General features: G+C 41.6%; 1 protein-coding gene across 1 annotated transcript in view; it reads right to left on the bottom strand.

Moving 5' to 3' along the window:
* The window catches only part of abca3b (ATP-binding cassette, sub-family A (ABC1), member 3b), a 42,840-nt gene extending 28,162 nt beyond the window's left edge, over nt 1–14,678 (bottom strand). Inside the window, exons 1-4 of the mRNA XM_063018849.1 lie at nt 14,471–14,678; nt 8,798–8,875; nt 5,255–5,510; nt 1,097–1,224 (exon numbers count right to left, since the gene is read on the bottom strand). Coding sequence (XP_062874919.1) covers nt 1,097–1,224; nt 5,255–5,510; nt 8,798–8,851 — 438 coding nt within the window. The 5' untranslated portion in view covers nt 8,852–8,875; nt 14,471–14,678. The remainder of the gene's footprint in view (nt 1–1,096; nt 1,225–5,254; nt 5,511–8,797; nt 8,876–14,470) is intronic.
* Nucleotides 14,679–16,510: the final 1,832 nt, after the last annotated feature.

Below are 16,510 nucleotides of genomic sequence, written 5' to 3'. Positions count from 1 at the left end.
GCTCAGTATCTATCAAAAGTAGGGATGTAACGATGAACCACAAGACAGTTAAAAATCGATTCACATGTGTAACGATTCAAATCGGTTTACATGTACAATGAATCGATGTTCACTTTAAACAGCAGAGGGCTCTGGGTCTGACTACAGGGTTGCCAAGTTCCGAATTTTCCAGCTAAATGTATTTATGTGAGGATACTTTCTTTATTTGTATTATTCATTTATTTATTTAATGTGGGATATTTCATTTTAGGTGTTTTTACACAAAAAGGGAAATGTGCAGCATTGTTTTGCATAGTTTGTACCTACCTCAGAAATAAAAGGACATTCATTATTTAAATTAAAAAAAAAAGATAAGCACAAATACAGTATTTTATTTTATTTAAAGAGAAATAATAAAAGGAAACTTTGTCATAATTTGTCTTCAATTTATTTCTGTTTAAAAAATCGGGAAAAAAAACATATTGTGAACCCAGTATCGTGAAGCGCATCGCATCGTGGGTAGAGTGTATCGTTACGTCCCTAATCAAAAGTGGTCCAAGGAAGGAACAGTGGTAAAACCGGCGACAGGGTCATGGGCGGCCAAGGCTCACTGATGCACATGGGGAGCGAAGACTGGCCCATGTGGTCCGATTCAACAGACGAGCTACTCTAACATCTTGGTGGCAGATACCACAGCACACCTTCAAGAGTCAGGGCTGTTTTGGCAGCAACACAATATTAGGAAGGTGGTCATAATGTTATGCCTGATTAGTGTATATTTGACTGAAATTTGGTTGAAGAAGGTAAACGACTATAAAAACTATTTTTTGACAAAGAGGTATTGGTGTTCCAACCATAACACACTCATCCCAAACCTCTGCTGCGGCTGATATCTGACACCACTATCTTACAGTAAGAACGCTGATCTTAACTCTGACAGCACTTCACCTACATCGCTGATGTGCAAAAAGAAACAGACATTCTGGTTCTACAGGTTCAGCTCTTCAGACACTTAAAAACAGCAACTGTTTCAGTGAGGTGAAAGGTGTGATTACACAGTGTCAGCATTTAAAAGGGTCACTGTAAAAGAAAACGGGTGTGGACTTGAATTCTTTACCTGGAGTGGCAGAGGCTCCTCGTCCTGCGTGAAGGAGTGCTCGAAGACCACCGCCGCCAAGATCTTGCCTGATTTAGGGTCTGTCTTGACAAACTCCTCGAGCTGGTTTTCTGTCTCGAAGCCACGCACTGGAAAGAGAAAGAAAATCAGAATAAAAAATAATCACGCGTTCAGAAACGTCATTAAACTCCTGGTGTCTGTTGCACCCTCCAGACAGGGTTAGTTTTATAAGAACATTTTTTTGGGTAACAGTGGTTTAGTACCACCAGTGACTAGTAATGACCAAAAAATGAAAAAAATTAATAAATAAATGATAAATAAATACATTAAATATCACTTTCTTGATCTGTTTTCTAATTTTAATAAAATACCTCTAAAATACTGATTACGAATCACTGCTTTTTATTTTTATTTGACCTACAAGTTTCACTTTTTGCAGTTGGGGTTGTACTATTGTTACTATGTTTTTAATTTGTGGTCTGAATACTTTATCCTCGCTATCAGCCAGCCAGGCGCCTACACAGACACATGATTGGTACAATAGCTGAAACAGGTCCTCGTCTCTGGGGCAATATCGACCACTGTTGACTGGTCGAGGCGCCCGCACGTGTGGCTTTCTGTGAGACCCCGCCCCTAGCAGGTGAAAAGAAGTTGCACATGTGACGGAGGGGGCGCATGACAGCCTTCGGTCCTCTGTGATCAGCAGTGGGGGTGGCAGCAGTAATTGAGTAATGAGGGGAGAAATGTATTAAAATAAGGGTAGGTGGTTAAGGTACTGGACTAGTAATCAAAAGGTCACTGGTTCAAGCCTCATCACTGCCAGGTTGTCACTGTTGGACCCTTAAGCAAGGTCCTCAACCCTCAATTGACTGTATAGACTGTGTACTGTCACAGTACTGGCTATCAGCCAGCCAGGCACCTATACAGACATAGGATTTGCTGTGTGTTTGTAGGAGAGGGACAATGGCTGTCATATCAGCCTCTGCTGACCGGTGGAGGCGCCTGCACGTGTGGCTTTCAACGAGCAATAATGCGAAGTGACCGCAAACGTGTCAGAGGGGGTGAGTGAAGCCTCGACCCTCAGTGATTAGCAGTGGGGGTGGCAGAAGGAGAGAGTAAAGCTCCAATTGGCCAAGACTGGATTGGGTAATGAGGGGAGAAACATAATAAAATGAGGGCAATTGTAGCCTATGGTTAAGGTACTGGACTAGTAATCAAAAGGTTGCTGGTTCAAGCCTCATTACTGCCAGGTTGTCACTGTTGGACCCTTGAGCAAGGCCCTTGACCCTCAATTGCTTAGACTGTACACTGATCAGCGATAACATTAAAACCACCTCCTTATTTCAACACTCATTGTCCTTTTTTCAGCTCCACTTTTTATATAGAAGCACTTTGTAGTTCTACAATTACTGACTGTAGTCCATCTGTTTCTCTGCATGCTTTGTTAGCCCTGTTCATGCTGTTCTTCAATGGTCAGGACTCTCCCAGGACCACTACAGATTAGGTATTATTTGGGTGGTGGATCATTCTCAGCACTTCAGTGACACTGACATGGTGGTGGTGTGTTAGTGTGTGTTGTGCTGGTATGAGTGGATAAGACACAGCAGCGCTGCTGGAGTATACTTATATATCGGTGTATACCGTCACAGCACAGCTTTGGACAAAACGCTGCTAAACGCTGAAAATATAAAATTAAATCATACATTTAATAAAGATTCGTTTAGCAGTTTCATGGGTGAAATCGTGGACGCTCGTGACTTTGTAACAGTTTTAGATAAGCTAGGCTTGGCATTCAGCCATATCACGACACAAGTCCCGAACACACACACACACACATCATTTAACTCAAATAAACAAACCAGTTTATCCACAGGGACTGGTCTCCAGCTAACAGGCAATAATAACAAACATAAAAAGAAGACAAACAGGTTCCACTGTGGATCCTCTGTGGAACACTGCGATGTGGCTTTGCCGATTTCAGCAGCGCTCCAGTGATCAGCCTGGCCCGAAGCATAACGCTCCCTCTCATTTTCATAAAGTACTTTTAATCAGTGTCAACATGTAACACCTGTTTCCTAGTGGAATACTTGCCTGTCTGACTGGAAGTCAGCTGAGGATAAGCTGAGGATTCCCAGCGTCATACCAACTTTTTAATGCTGTCAGCAAAATATGTTCTTGGTTGAGCGTGTAGCCACTGATGCATTGCTGCTTTCACATCATCACATGAAAATCTTCTTCCCTTTAAAGCCTCTTTGAGTGTCCAAAAAGGTGGAAATCAGAAGGCGCTAAATCCAGACTATAAGCTCTCTCTCAGTCTCTCGGCCACAAACAATTACTCCTCCTCCCACCCTCACCGTTTCCAACCAAAATATAAAAGTGAGGAAACTTTTTGAAGATCCCTCGTATATTTGGGTTTTCTGATAAAATAATGAACATACAGCATACACCGATCAGCCATAATATTAAAACCACCTCCTTGTTTCTACACTCACTGTCCATTTTATTAGCTTCACTTACCATAGGAGCACTTTGTAGTTCTACAATTACTGACTGTAGTCCATCTTCTTCTGTACATACTTTTTTAGCCTGCTTTCACCCAGTTCTTTAATGATCAGGACCCCCACAGAGCAGGTATTATTTGGGTGGTGGATCATTCTCAGCACTGCAGTGACACTGACATGGTGGTGGTGTGTTAGTGTGTGTTGTGCTGGTATGAGTGGATCAGACACAGCAGCGCTGCTGGAGTTTTTAAACACCTCACTGTCACTACTGGCCAACAGCGCCCCATGGGCTGCGTCTTGTGACCACTGATGAAGGTCTACAAGGTGGACCAACTAGGTAGGAGTGTCTAATAGAGTGGACAGTGAGTGGACACGGTATTTAAAAACTCCAGCAGAGGTGGTTTTAATGTTATGGCTGATCGAGTATATGTACAGTATGTTTTTAGTCTTTGTCCTGTTGGAAAACCAACTCTAAGGTTTAGCCTCCTGGCTCATGGTTCGGTTTTTAGAAAATGGTTCTGCAACTGAACTATTTAAAGTTTAATAATAACACATAATATTTAGTACGATATTATGTGAATTGGGACACAGCCACCTGAAAGCAGCCGCAACTTGCTGATGTAAACTAAGGGTTTGATTTTGCTTAGCTGTTATTTTGCACTTTTTGTACGCAAGTTCCCCAACTTTAATCCAGCTAAGATGGCATTTTGTAGCAGCAATGAGGAACCATCATTGCATCAGTCAACATCCACCCCACTGACAGCCGACTGCGTCTGTTGGACGTCCAGCCAGGTCGGCAACACAGCTCATGTAATAAATCTCAGTGATGGTGGGCTAGTGCATTGCACTGGGTTTGTTTAAGTTTATCTTTGTGTCTGGCTAGTCTGGTTATATGCGATTAGTTGGCCTCAAACACATCCTGTACACTCCTCATGCAGTGCAGTTACCACACACAGTTCAGAGTCCATGTTCCACGACTCACCACAAATCCAGCTTTAAGCGCCTTTATACTTTTAGGTCTTTTACAGCAATTCAAAACAATTATTAACCTGGAGGAGTAGAACAGACTTCCTCGTATGGTACAGTGTGTCAGGTTGCATGCTGGTTCGTTTTTCAGCTCTATGCGGATTGGATTAAAGCAAGTATGGGCAGTTCAGGTCAAACCATTGTATAGTTTAATGCATCAAGCCTGGCATACACTCACACTGCAAGGATTCGTGCTCAGTTCGAATTACCATGGCAATTTGTTCACATTTAGTCAAACGAGCAGTCAGGGCACTCGGGTGCTACTAATGTACTAGCACACCACTGCTGAAATCTCTGAATCTCACCACTCACTGAAATCTTAAACACAACTGGCCGCGATTGAGGGAGGGTAGGTCGAACGGGGTCTCTTCTCGCCACACTATGATATGTGATCTCCGAGCTGGTCCAGGCGTCTGCGCAAGTGGGGGTGGAGTCACACGGAGCTTAGAGCGGCTCTGTATGGGAACCCGAGACTAGCAGGTGATAAGAAGCAGCCGCATATTAGAGGGTGTCAGAGGGGGCGTGTGGTTATCCGGCCTGGGCGGTTATAGGGGGAAATAAAGAGGGAAGACTTACTCTGTTTATTTCCCAACTTGCATGGGTACATTTTTGCTCCATGTAATGCTCTTACCAGCGCTGATGAAGCCCCGTTCCAAGCTGAGCTGTACATCTTCAGCCACCTGCCGCACCACACTCGAATTTCCGGGCACGTACGCGAGCTGTAGGCCCCAGGGCAGACGGGAGGGTGGCCATTCCAGGGAGAAGCTGTTGTAATGAGTGGCATTAGGGTAGTTGGTGAACGTCACCTTCTGACGTAGCACTATCAGGATGGCGGAGAAGAGAAGAGGCAGCGCAATCTCCACCAGGGTCACCAAGATCTGTCGCTTCTGTAGAGCAAATGAATCACATATATTATGGTATATGTAACTTTAACAGTAATTTTACAGTAATGATATATAGTTAAAGTCAAACAGTTGTAAGTGAGATGTGTTTCGTTTATAGTGGTCTCAAGATTTCACTATTACTCTTTTGGCTCACTTTTAAGGGACTACTTGAAGCCACTTCTTAGCTTTAAAGCCAAATATCAGCTGTACAAACAATTGTCCACAAATACAAAGTACAAAAAACAGAGGTCTCTTTGCCAAGGTCGAGAAACAAAACCCCAGCTGAGAGGAAATTTGTCCAGATGGTCATCTATGAGACACCAAACAGGTCACCATGAATTAGAAGATGCAGGGACAAAGGGGTCAGGCTACATGGCCAAGAAATCATAATTTAGAGGCTGTTTTAAAAATCACAACTGCCGCTCAGGTGGCGCAGCGGTAAAAGACACGCGCTGCAACCAGAGCTGGATTTCGAAGGAGCGTCGTTTCGAATCCAGCTCTGCCTTCACGGTCGAGGCTGGGCGGCTATGGACAACAATTGGCCTGTTGTCCGGGTGGGGGCGCGGGACTTGAGATCGTAGGGGATGCTCTCTCAGGAACGGGGCGGTTGCGCCCTCTGCTGGCTGGTTGGTGGCGCCTGTATGGAGACGGGAGGGGGTGCGGCGGAGTGTGTGATCCTCTGTGCACAGTACTCTGCCACGCTACACTCGTCAAGTATGGGTGATAAGACGGTCGATTGGCTGTGCACGTTTCGGAGGAGGCGTGGAACGGCCTCGTCAGCCCCAATCAGGAGCAGGAATCCGCACTAATGAGAGGATGATAGATGGGACGAAATTGGACGTGCTAAATTTATTAAAATAAAAATAAAAAAATAAAAATAAAAAAATCACAACTGAAAGCTTGAAAGCTCAATTGGCATTTGATGTAGTTTACATGGAAAGAAAATGCATTCTGGGCATTCCTGGTCAGATGAAAAGATCATTTGGTTTTCGATATAGTTTGGAGAAAAGATAAGACATTTGAACCCAACAACACTGCACCTACTGTCAGCATAGTGCTTTTTTATGCATTTCTTCCCATTTTCTCCCAATTTAGCGTAGCCAATCCCCCCGCTGCTGGGGGATCCCTGATTAAAGGTCGAGGTGGGTATACTGCTGCCTGCGCCTTCTCCGACCCGCGCGCAGCCCTTAGCGGAACCCTTTTTCACCCAGGCACTCTGCACAGGCACCTCTCTATCTGCTAATCAGGGTCCTTACACAGCGTTTGAAGACCCCACCCACGTAGTCCTGTCATCCCGCCCTAGCAGAAGCGTGTCTGCTGCAGGCACTGCCAATTATGCCCGGTAGATGGCGCCCAGCCGACCGGTGGAAGTGTGCTAGCTGAATATCCCGCTGCGCCACCTGGGTGCCCTAGCTTAGTGCTTTTAGTATTATCACCCTGGGCTGTTTAGTGCCAGTGAATGGCCCAATGAAAAATGAAGATTCTCCTGAAATTGTCGATCCTGGAATATGGTTTTGACGTCAACTGTAGCAAAAAGTCACATCACACACAGTCAACCAACCAATTTGGTTCAAATCTACCCCTTCTTCCAAGTACAGTAGTCAAAGATCCAAGTATTTGTTCCAGAATCTTGCTGAAGGCTAAACAAAGCGGATGACCAGGTTATTTAGAGACGTCGGTAAGTGTAGGGTTGTTTTCTATTTAGACACTGCTGTTCAAACAGACCAGGAAAGTTCATTCCACCACTCGGGTGCTAGTACAGAGAAAAGCCTTGATGCCTATTTTACTCAAGTTCTAAAGGGTAGACCAAGACAAAGCCAGACTTGAAGACTGGTACAGTCTGGGGTTTAATAAACTGGCTTTATAAACGAGCATCATTGGTCTGTGTGAACTTCTGACTTTAACTGTATAAATATTGTCAGAGTTGTGCAGATTGTGAGCCTTTAAAATGAATTCCAAAGCACAATAAAGAAATTTCGCCCTACTTACAGAGGGGTAAAAAGGCTTAGCTATCGATAGTGTTTGTTTGAACACAAAAATCCTTTTAACCCTCCACCAAGTGATTAGATAAAGCGTTTGCTGACTTTATGAAACTCTTTTATGTCACAATTTTGGTCATACACACAAAACGTGCAGAAGCAAACTCTCAGCCACAGATAAGTAATGTCACAAGTTACAACGTTTGGTCTTTGTGCAAAGTAACTATTGAGAAATGGTTCTGATGTGTGTATGTGGGTTTAGTATTTGATTAGTATCAATTTCAAAAATCCAAAATCAAAGCTTCTTGCAAGAAATCCGGTTTCTTTATTTATTCACTGATCCGGCATAACATTATGACCACCTTCCTAATATTGTGTTGGTCCCCCTTTTGCTGCCCCACAAGCAACAAACTGTGATGCTCTGTGTATTCTGCCACCTTTCTATCAGAATCAGCAATTTAAGCTACAGTAGCTCGTCTGATCCACTTACCATATAGATGCACTTTGTAGTTCTACAATTACTGACTGTAGTCCATCTGTTTCTCTGCATGCTTTGTTAGCCCCCTTTCATGCTGTTCTTCAATAGTCAGGACCCCCACAGAGTAGATATTATTTGGGTGGTGGATCATTCTCAGCACTGCAGTGACACTGACATGGTGGTGGTGTGTTAGTGTGTGTTGTGCTGGTATGAGTGGATAAGACACGGCAGCGCTGATGGAGTTTTTAAACACAGCAGCAATAGATGAGCGATTGTCTCTGACTTTATATCTACAAGGTGGACCAACTAGGTAGGAGTGTCTAATAGAGTGGACAGTAAGTGGACACCTCCAGTAGCGCTGTTGTGTCTGATCCACTCATACCAGCACAACACAGACTGACACACAGTGCTGAGAAAGATCCACCACCTGTATAATACCTACTCTGTGGTGGTCCTGTGGGGGTCCTGACCATTGAAGAGCAGCATGAAATGGGGCTAACAAAGCATGTAGAGAAATAGATGGACTACAGTCAGTAATTGTAGGACTACAAAGTGCTTCTATATGGTAAGTGGGGCTGATAAAATGGACAGTGAGTGTAGAAACTACACTATGTCTGGACATAGAGAAGTCAACAGCTGTACAACATATTGCAGAACATCACACACTGAACAAAATATCGCCACACCCAGAAATGTTCAAGAGTGTAATGAAACAAGGCTATATAGTTAAGCAAACATGTTATCAAACATTAACCAATGAAAAACACATTCACCATTTGGGAATCACATAAACTACAGCCAAGGTGACAGTAAACAAAAAAAGCAAAACCCACCTGCTGAAGGTAGTTCTTCCAAAGAAGCAGTCCAAACTGCCGCAACACCGCCATGTCAGGTGACCACTGCTGCACAACCTGCAAAGACGAGAAGAAATGTGGCAAAATGAATAGAAAAGCTCGTCGTCTGTCAAGGTGGTTCCAAAACCCTACTGTGTAGGGTCACTTTGTGATGCAGAAGCACCCAACAAACTGTCAGTGAAGATAAATGAGTTTGGGTGGAGCCTCATCTTCACATGCCACTAAATAAAAAGAATAATAAATCAGAACATCTGTAGTGTAACTGTATTAAAAATACTAAGAAGTTTATAGAGAGATAGAGAGACTATCACACATTACAGTTTTATTATTCTGACTGAATGTGGCAAACTGAGAATTAATAAACAGCATTATTATATTATATTATAAATTCTGTTATTTCCGTTCCGTGTTCTGTGTTAGGCAAAATGTTCCTTAACACACACCGATCAGCCATAACATTAAAACCACCTCCTTGCTTCTACACTCACTGTCCCTTTTTTCAGCTCTACTTACCATATAGAAGCACTTTGTAGTTCTACAATTACTGACTGTAGTCCAGCTGTTTATCTACATACTTTGTTAGCCCCTTTCATGCTGTTCTTCAATGGTCAGGACTCTCCCAGGACCACCACAGAGTAGGTATTATTTGGGTGGTGGATAAGACACAGCAGCGACACATAAGACACAGCAGAGTTTTTAAACACCTCACTGTCACTGCTGGACTGAGAATAGTCCACTAACCAAAAATATCCAGCCAACAGCACCCCGTGAGCAGCGTCCTGTGACCACTGATGAAGGTCTAGAAGATGACCACCTCAAACAGCAGCAATATATGAGCAATCGTCTCTGACTTTACATCAACAAGGTGGACCAACTAGGTAAGAGTGTCTAATAGAGTGGACAGAGAGTGGACACGGTATTTAAAAACTCCAGCAGCGCTGCTGTGTCTGATCCACTAATACCAGCACAACACACACTAACACACCACCACCATGTCAGTGTCACTGCAGTACTGAGAATCATCACCACCCAAATAATACCTGTGGTGGTCCTGTGGGGGTCCTGACCATTACAGAACAGGGTAAAAGCAGGCTAAAAAAGTATGTAAAGAAACAGATGGACTACAGTCAGTAATTGTAGAACTACAAAGTGCTTCTATATGGTAAGTGAAGCTGATAAAATGTACAGTGAGTGTAGAAACAAGGAGGTGGTTTTAATGTTATGGCTGATCGAGTTCAGTTAGGCATCCCATAATAATTCTAATGCCCCAAAACAAGACAATTTGTTTTCTTTGGGCTGCTCCGTCAATGGTCACCATTCAGGATCTCTTTATTTTGCACACCTGATCTGCCATAGTTTACATTTTCCAAAGCAACTTACAGTACTGTGACAGTATATTGTTTAAGCAACTGGGGGTTACGACCAAACAGTGACAACCTGGCAGTGGTGGGGTTAAATCAGTGACCTTTCAGTTACTAGTCCAGTACCTCAACCACTAGGCCACAACATCCAGGAACTGAGAGCAAACCGACAAGTGAACTTCCCAAACGCTAAGCTGTTCAACCTCCCCCCCACTGCCTTTCCCATATAGCCAATCATGTGCGTAGACACCAGACTGGCCAAACAACACAGCTGAGATTCAGTAGTGGTAGCGGGCTAACTAATTTTACCGCTACGCCTCCCGAGCACCCTTCCAAAAAGCACAATAACAGAACAAAAATGTTCTAGGATATTTATAGCACATAGTTTTGTTCCAATAGGCCACATTACGTCCCTTATTTACATTGAGTGTTTAGAGCTCTGAGACGCCTGTCATGACTGATTGCTGATAGGCAATTCATATTACTGATATGCTTATTCCACTAAACCAGTGGTACCACCTATCAATCACCTTAGAGCAGCACACACGTCACACACACAGACATTTATAAAGAGTAAGGCTATACAGTAAGTGCAGTGAGCATTTTCCATTACAGTAAGCTGGATGAGCCTGTTTATGATTGTTGTTTTTGGGTCCTCCTCCAGCCCAGTATCTATAAAACTTTACCTTAGATAAACTGTGTTGTACCGTCTTGTAATTATTTTCTGACACTGGCATTTTTCATCCTGGTATCTGTTCCCTTTAGCCATGATTTAATGTTAGATTTGTGTCCCAGACATCTCAAGATCACAAAATAGCCCACACAGTATTTACTCTATATTAAACACTAAACTTAAGTACCCTGGAGAACCTTTTGAAGGAGGTTTAAGTACCATTAATGATGAAACAAATTGGTCATTAAAATGACTTTCTGGTTAATAACCTTACTTGCTCACAGACACTAAATATAAGCAAACAACGGCTGCAACTAACTAATCAACAAAAGCAATTAATTTCAATGATCACAAATTTCACCTACAAACTTCATTATGGATCAGGCGGGACATTGTTTCCTATAAAGCAAGGCAATGTCGCCTACCTAGTCACTGTGTTACCTTGAGTGCAGATTTACCGCTTTGACACTCGGTTTCTACAGCTTGCCGCTGAAAATTATATCTGACCTTTTTAAACCGCCACCAATGAGACATATTGTTTATATGAAGGTGAAGCAGAGTTTCACTTCTATACAGAAGTAAAGCAGACATGGTGGAGAGAACCTGATTCTTACTGTTACACAAAATCCTGAACTGTTTTTATTAAATTTAAAATCAGAACCATGGCATTGTGAGGGAAAAATATGGAATGACTACTGGTGATCTGTAAAATAGGGAGATATAAACAGCAATCACACATTACTAATCCTGGAATCGCTTGTTGTGGCTTCGCAACTCTTTATTAAGATTTAATGCAAATTAGAAGCTCCTGAAGCACAGGTGCCACTTTCCACAGTCAAGCCACAGAAAACCCTTTCCTGTTTGTGAAGTCTGGTCTGTCTGGTCTGGAGCAACTCCAGAAACCCACACTGAGCCCTTACCTTAAGGATAAAATGGAGAGCTGGGTGTGAGCCAGGACTTCTTGTTTAAAATCAGTGCCTAAGTTTCCAAATGCTCAGTTCACTGAATGGGTACAAATTCCCACAGACACAAAAAATCTAGAAAAAAGCCTTTCCATAAAAGTGGAGGCTGTTAGAAGTAGGCCAGGGGTGGAAGGGAAGGCAACTCCATATTAATGTAAACAGTCAAATGTTTGCATACTTTGAACAATAAAGTGGAGCAGCTCTGTAAAGCCGGCATTGTGCCTATAACCTTCTGGTCAACATTCTATAGCCCTACATGAATTCATTTTAGCTTTTCTCTTTCTGTGCAATATTTTGGGACTCGGTTTCTAGGTCATGATGCAAATCAATGGCTATAGGAATACAACCAATGATCAATGACCCAATGACTGTCCAGTCTTGTGATTCACAAAAGATTGCAGTTAACCAGACACACAAAAATAATGTCATAACTTTCAGACTCATACAGATACAGATAGTATTTTACTGTTATTGTTTGGATAAATATTTAATTTGAAGATAGTTTTAGTAAAATAAAATGGATTTTTGTAGTTTAAGCTAGAACATGTCTGGCTGGAATGTTTAAGGTCAGTTAAGGTACTTACATGTTACTATTAATCAGACTGCATTTAGACCTGCTTTCAGGATTAGTATATTAGTATTATAATCCAGATATATTAATGATGACTTTAATAAAGATTGTGAATTGTAATTATTTGATGCCGACCAGCATAACCTGCTAGAACAGACCAAGCCGGTCAACTAGAATTTCCATCATTTCCACCAGCAAAGCCAGCTAGACCAGGGTGGCTGATCAGCACAAAACTCAGTGGGTAGCACTGTCGCCTCACAGCAAGAAGGTCCTCGGTTCGATCCCCAGGTAGGCCGGTCCGGGTCCTTACTGTGTGGAGTTTGTATGTTCTCCCCGTGTCTGTGTGGGTTTCCTCCGGGAGCTCCGGTTTCCTCCCACAGTCCAAAGACATGCAAGTGCGGTGAATTAGAGATACAAAATTGTCCATGACTGTGTTAGACAATAAACTTGTGAACTGATGAATCTTGTGTTACCAAGGTGTGTAAAACATGACGTTAAAATCCTAATAAATAAATAGATGGACAGGAAGAGGAGTATAGGAACCTGGTGGATGACTTTGTTGCTTGGTGCCAGTTGAACCATCTACAGTTAAATTCATCGAAAACTAAAGAGATGGTGGTGGACTTTCGTAGATCTGGGCATCCCTTGCAGCCAGTCTCTATTAAGGAGTCTAATGTGGAGTTAGTAAGGACCTACAAGTACCTTGGACTGCAGCTGGATGATAAATTGGACTGGTCTGAAAGTGCGGACAATATATACAAAAAGACACAAAGACAGCTTTATTTCCTGAGAAGGCTGGGGTCCTTCAGCATAGGTAGGACACTCCTACAGATGTTTTATCAATCTGTGGTTGCTAGCACTCTCTTTTATAGTGTGGTGTGCTGGGGAGGCAGCATTAAGAAGAGGGATGCAACACGGCTGGATAAACTGGTCAGGAAAGCTGGAAAAGTGGTCGGAATAGAGCTGGACTCACTTGTAACTGTAACAAAGAGAAGGACTCTGAACAAAGTGCTTTCCATTATGGACAATCAAAACCATCCACTGTACACAACTTTTCTGCAACAGAGAAGTGTGTTTAGTGGCAGGCTACTGTCACAGAGCTGCTCTACAGACAGACTCAGGAAATCCTTTGTTCCCAGAGTCATTAGGCTCTTTAACTCTACGCAGAGGGGACGGGGAGGAACTGAGGACTGAATGTAACAGAATTGTGTCACTTGTACATGTACAATAATATGTGAATGTGGGTGAGCACGTGAGTGTTCACATTTGTGGGCACTCATGTGCACAGGCACTGACAGCACATCCGCACCTTATGTACATAAATCTGCACATTTTCGTACTTTTTCTTACATTTCCTATATTGCACTGTGGTTTCACTTTATACTCTATACTTTATAATTCACTTTAAATTCTTTTTATTATTTATATCTTACAACTGTGACTTATAATCCATACTAGCCTTGCAGTGTTAACTGAAATAACACCTTCATATGTATCACATGTACCATATGTACCCTCAGGTCCTGTTTTGTTGTGTGTTGTCCAAGTGTTGTGGTTATACAGATACTTTTTTGTATAATGTAAATCTCTGTAGTGTGTACTATTACTTACTTTTTGACTTTGATTTATGTAACTTGCTACTGAGGCCTCAATTTCCTTCGGGATTAATAAAGTATCTATCTATCTATCTATCTATCTATCTATCTATCTATCTATCTATCTATCTAAACAATTATCAGGGAAGGACTGGGGAAGTATAATGAAATTAATGGAACAGTAAGGAAAAATATAACATTACACCAATGACTCAGTAATAGCAAATAGGCATGTTAAATCGAATTATTGTTAGTTTGTTCTCGAATTTTGACAATAATCATGTGTGAAGAGCTGAAACTAAGGTTTCGATGACCTAAGCAGATCTTTCTATTGTACAAATACACGAGTGTATCTGAAATACAGTCATGTGCATGTCAGTACCGTACAATTCATTATAACAAAACATATAAAGATGTAGAAATAAGTTAAGGAATAGAAGAATGAAACCCGATCAGAGGAGCACAAAGCAGATCATTCACATCACATTACCTTTCACTACTAGCACGGCCTGCTGCTGCTGCTGCATTCACTCAATGCATCGGCTCTTGATCAGCCCGAGAAGCGAAATCCTCCCATGAACCAGAATGGGATTATTTTATCCTGAGCATGAGGAGATCTGATCTCGGGTTTAGTAGTGTTTTAGTAAAGTTAAGTCTGACATGATTTCAACAGAGATCCGATCCGCTGAGATGACATCGCTGTTCCTGCTGCACCGACCACACCAACACACCAGTCAACAAATGCAATCACGTGACTCAAGCTAGGGCTGTCACGTGACCAGTTCTTATTTTTGAGGCTAGAAATGTTTATACTGCGGTGATTATTCAATAAAAATGCGTGTATATATTACTGCTTTTATATATTTAAACTTTTATATATACATGCCTTTATAAACTATATTAATATAGTTCTGTTGAGGTACACAACACCACTATTAGACCACCATCAAGTAAAAGCAAATTGTATGAGATATTACCTCAGAATGGCCTTTTACTGTCATTAAGTTACCATTTTTGGTAAATAAGTTTATAAATTGATGCATTTAGGTATAGTTGTAGCTAATTTTCTTAGTAAAGTAGACCCTTGAGTTATGAACAGTTTACCGTACAACCGTGTGTGTGTCTCTCTCTCTCTGTATATATACAGTATATACAGTGAGCGAACATTCGGACAGTGGACAGTGTTTTTTTCTGTATTTTTGTTATATTTCATAAAATTCTATATTAAAATGGCCAAAAAGAAGCTGCAGAGAAAGCATTGTTGTGTTATATAATTACTCCTGCCAGTAGGTGTCACGGTGTATCAGACAGCGGGGACAGTGAGTGAGAGAGAAGAAGGAACTCGGAGTAAAGTATTCTTTCTTTCGTGTAATTACACCAACAAAATACAACACTATTGAAATAAAGAAGGAAATAATAGAGAAATATGAGTTATTGTTGTTTCTGGTAGATACATTTTATGAAGAAGAATGAAATGTATTATGGTGTATGGTACAGCACACGTACTGCACTGAAATGTGATGTGTGTTTTTTATGTACAGTACTACTGTGTATTGTTGTTTATTATTGTTTATTACAGGAATGTCTATTCTATAATTTAAGATTTAAGGGAAATATACTTGTATTTATAACAAAAAAGACTGTTTAAGACATTAGCAGGGTTAGGTAAGGGGTGGTTTGGGAGGTCTGGCACGGATTAATTCTATTTAAATAATTTCTTATTGGGAAAAATAGGTTTAACTAACAAACATTTTGACTTAAGAACAGCCCTTCGAAACCAATTAAATTCGTAAGTCAAGGGTCTACTGTATTCGAATAAGAAAGAAAATTAGATAAACCCTTTTAAAACATACAAGTTAATGTACCATGTACTAAACCTACTAACAATCAATTCCCCTCACTTGCATGTTTTTGGACTGTGGGAGGAAACCAGAGCTCCTGGAGGAAACCCACACACTGGGAGAACATGCAAACTCCACACAGAAAGGACCCAGACCACCCCACCTGGGGATTGAACCCAGGACCTTCTTGCTGTGAAGTGACCGTGGTACCCACTGAGCCACAATGCTACCCTATAATTCACTATATAAAAATCCAGTGGGTCACATACACACTTTACATACACCTTTAGCTTGGAAAATTCTGTATCATGTATCATCAAACTGTATCATGGCTTTAGAAGCGATAAGCTAACTTTATTAACTGGAGGGTTACCTGTGGAAGTATTTTAATGGCTACTGTCAGCCAAGACATCAAAAAAGCATTATGGATCTCCACATTGTTGGTACATCCTTGGGAGAAGTTTCCAGATGCCTGAAGGTACCATGTTCATCTGTTCAAATGATAATATGTAAGGGCCACACAACTATCACAATGCTGAGGAAGGAGACGCATTCTTTCTAACTGAGATATAGCCTAATAGTTACAATTTTAATAATCTAGTAATTGCGCTAGTTGAGCTTTAGATTTAAAATTATTTTCAAGATCATGAGGCACCAAATTCTGCATGTATTCTGCAACCTTATTATTA

Source organism: Trichomycterus rosablanca, chromosome 22 (assembly GCF_030014385.1).
Source record: "Trichomycterus rosablanca isolate fTriRos1 chromosome 22, fTriRos1.hap1, whole genome shotgun sequence".
NCBI lineage: Eukaryota > Metazoa > Chordata > Actinopteri > Siluriformes > Trichomycteridae > Trichomycterus > Trichomycterus rosablanca.
The sequence above is the reverse complement of the archived record's forward strand: the minus strand, read 5'-3'. Positions and strand labels throughout refer to the sequence as shown.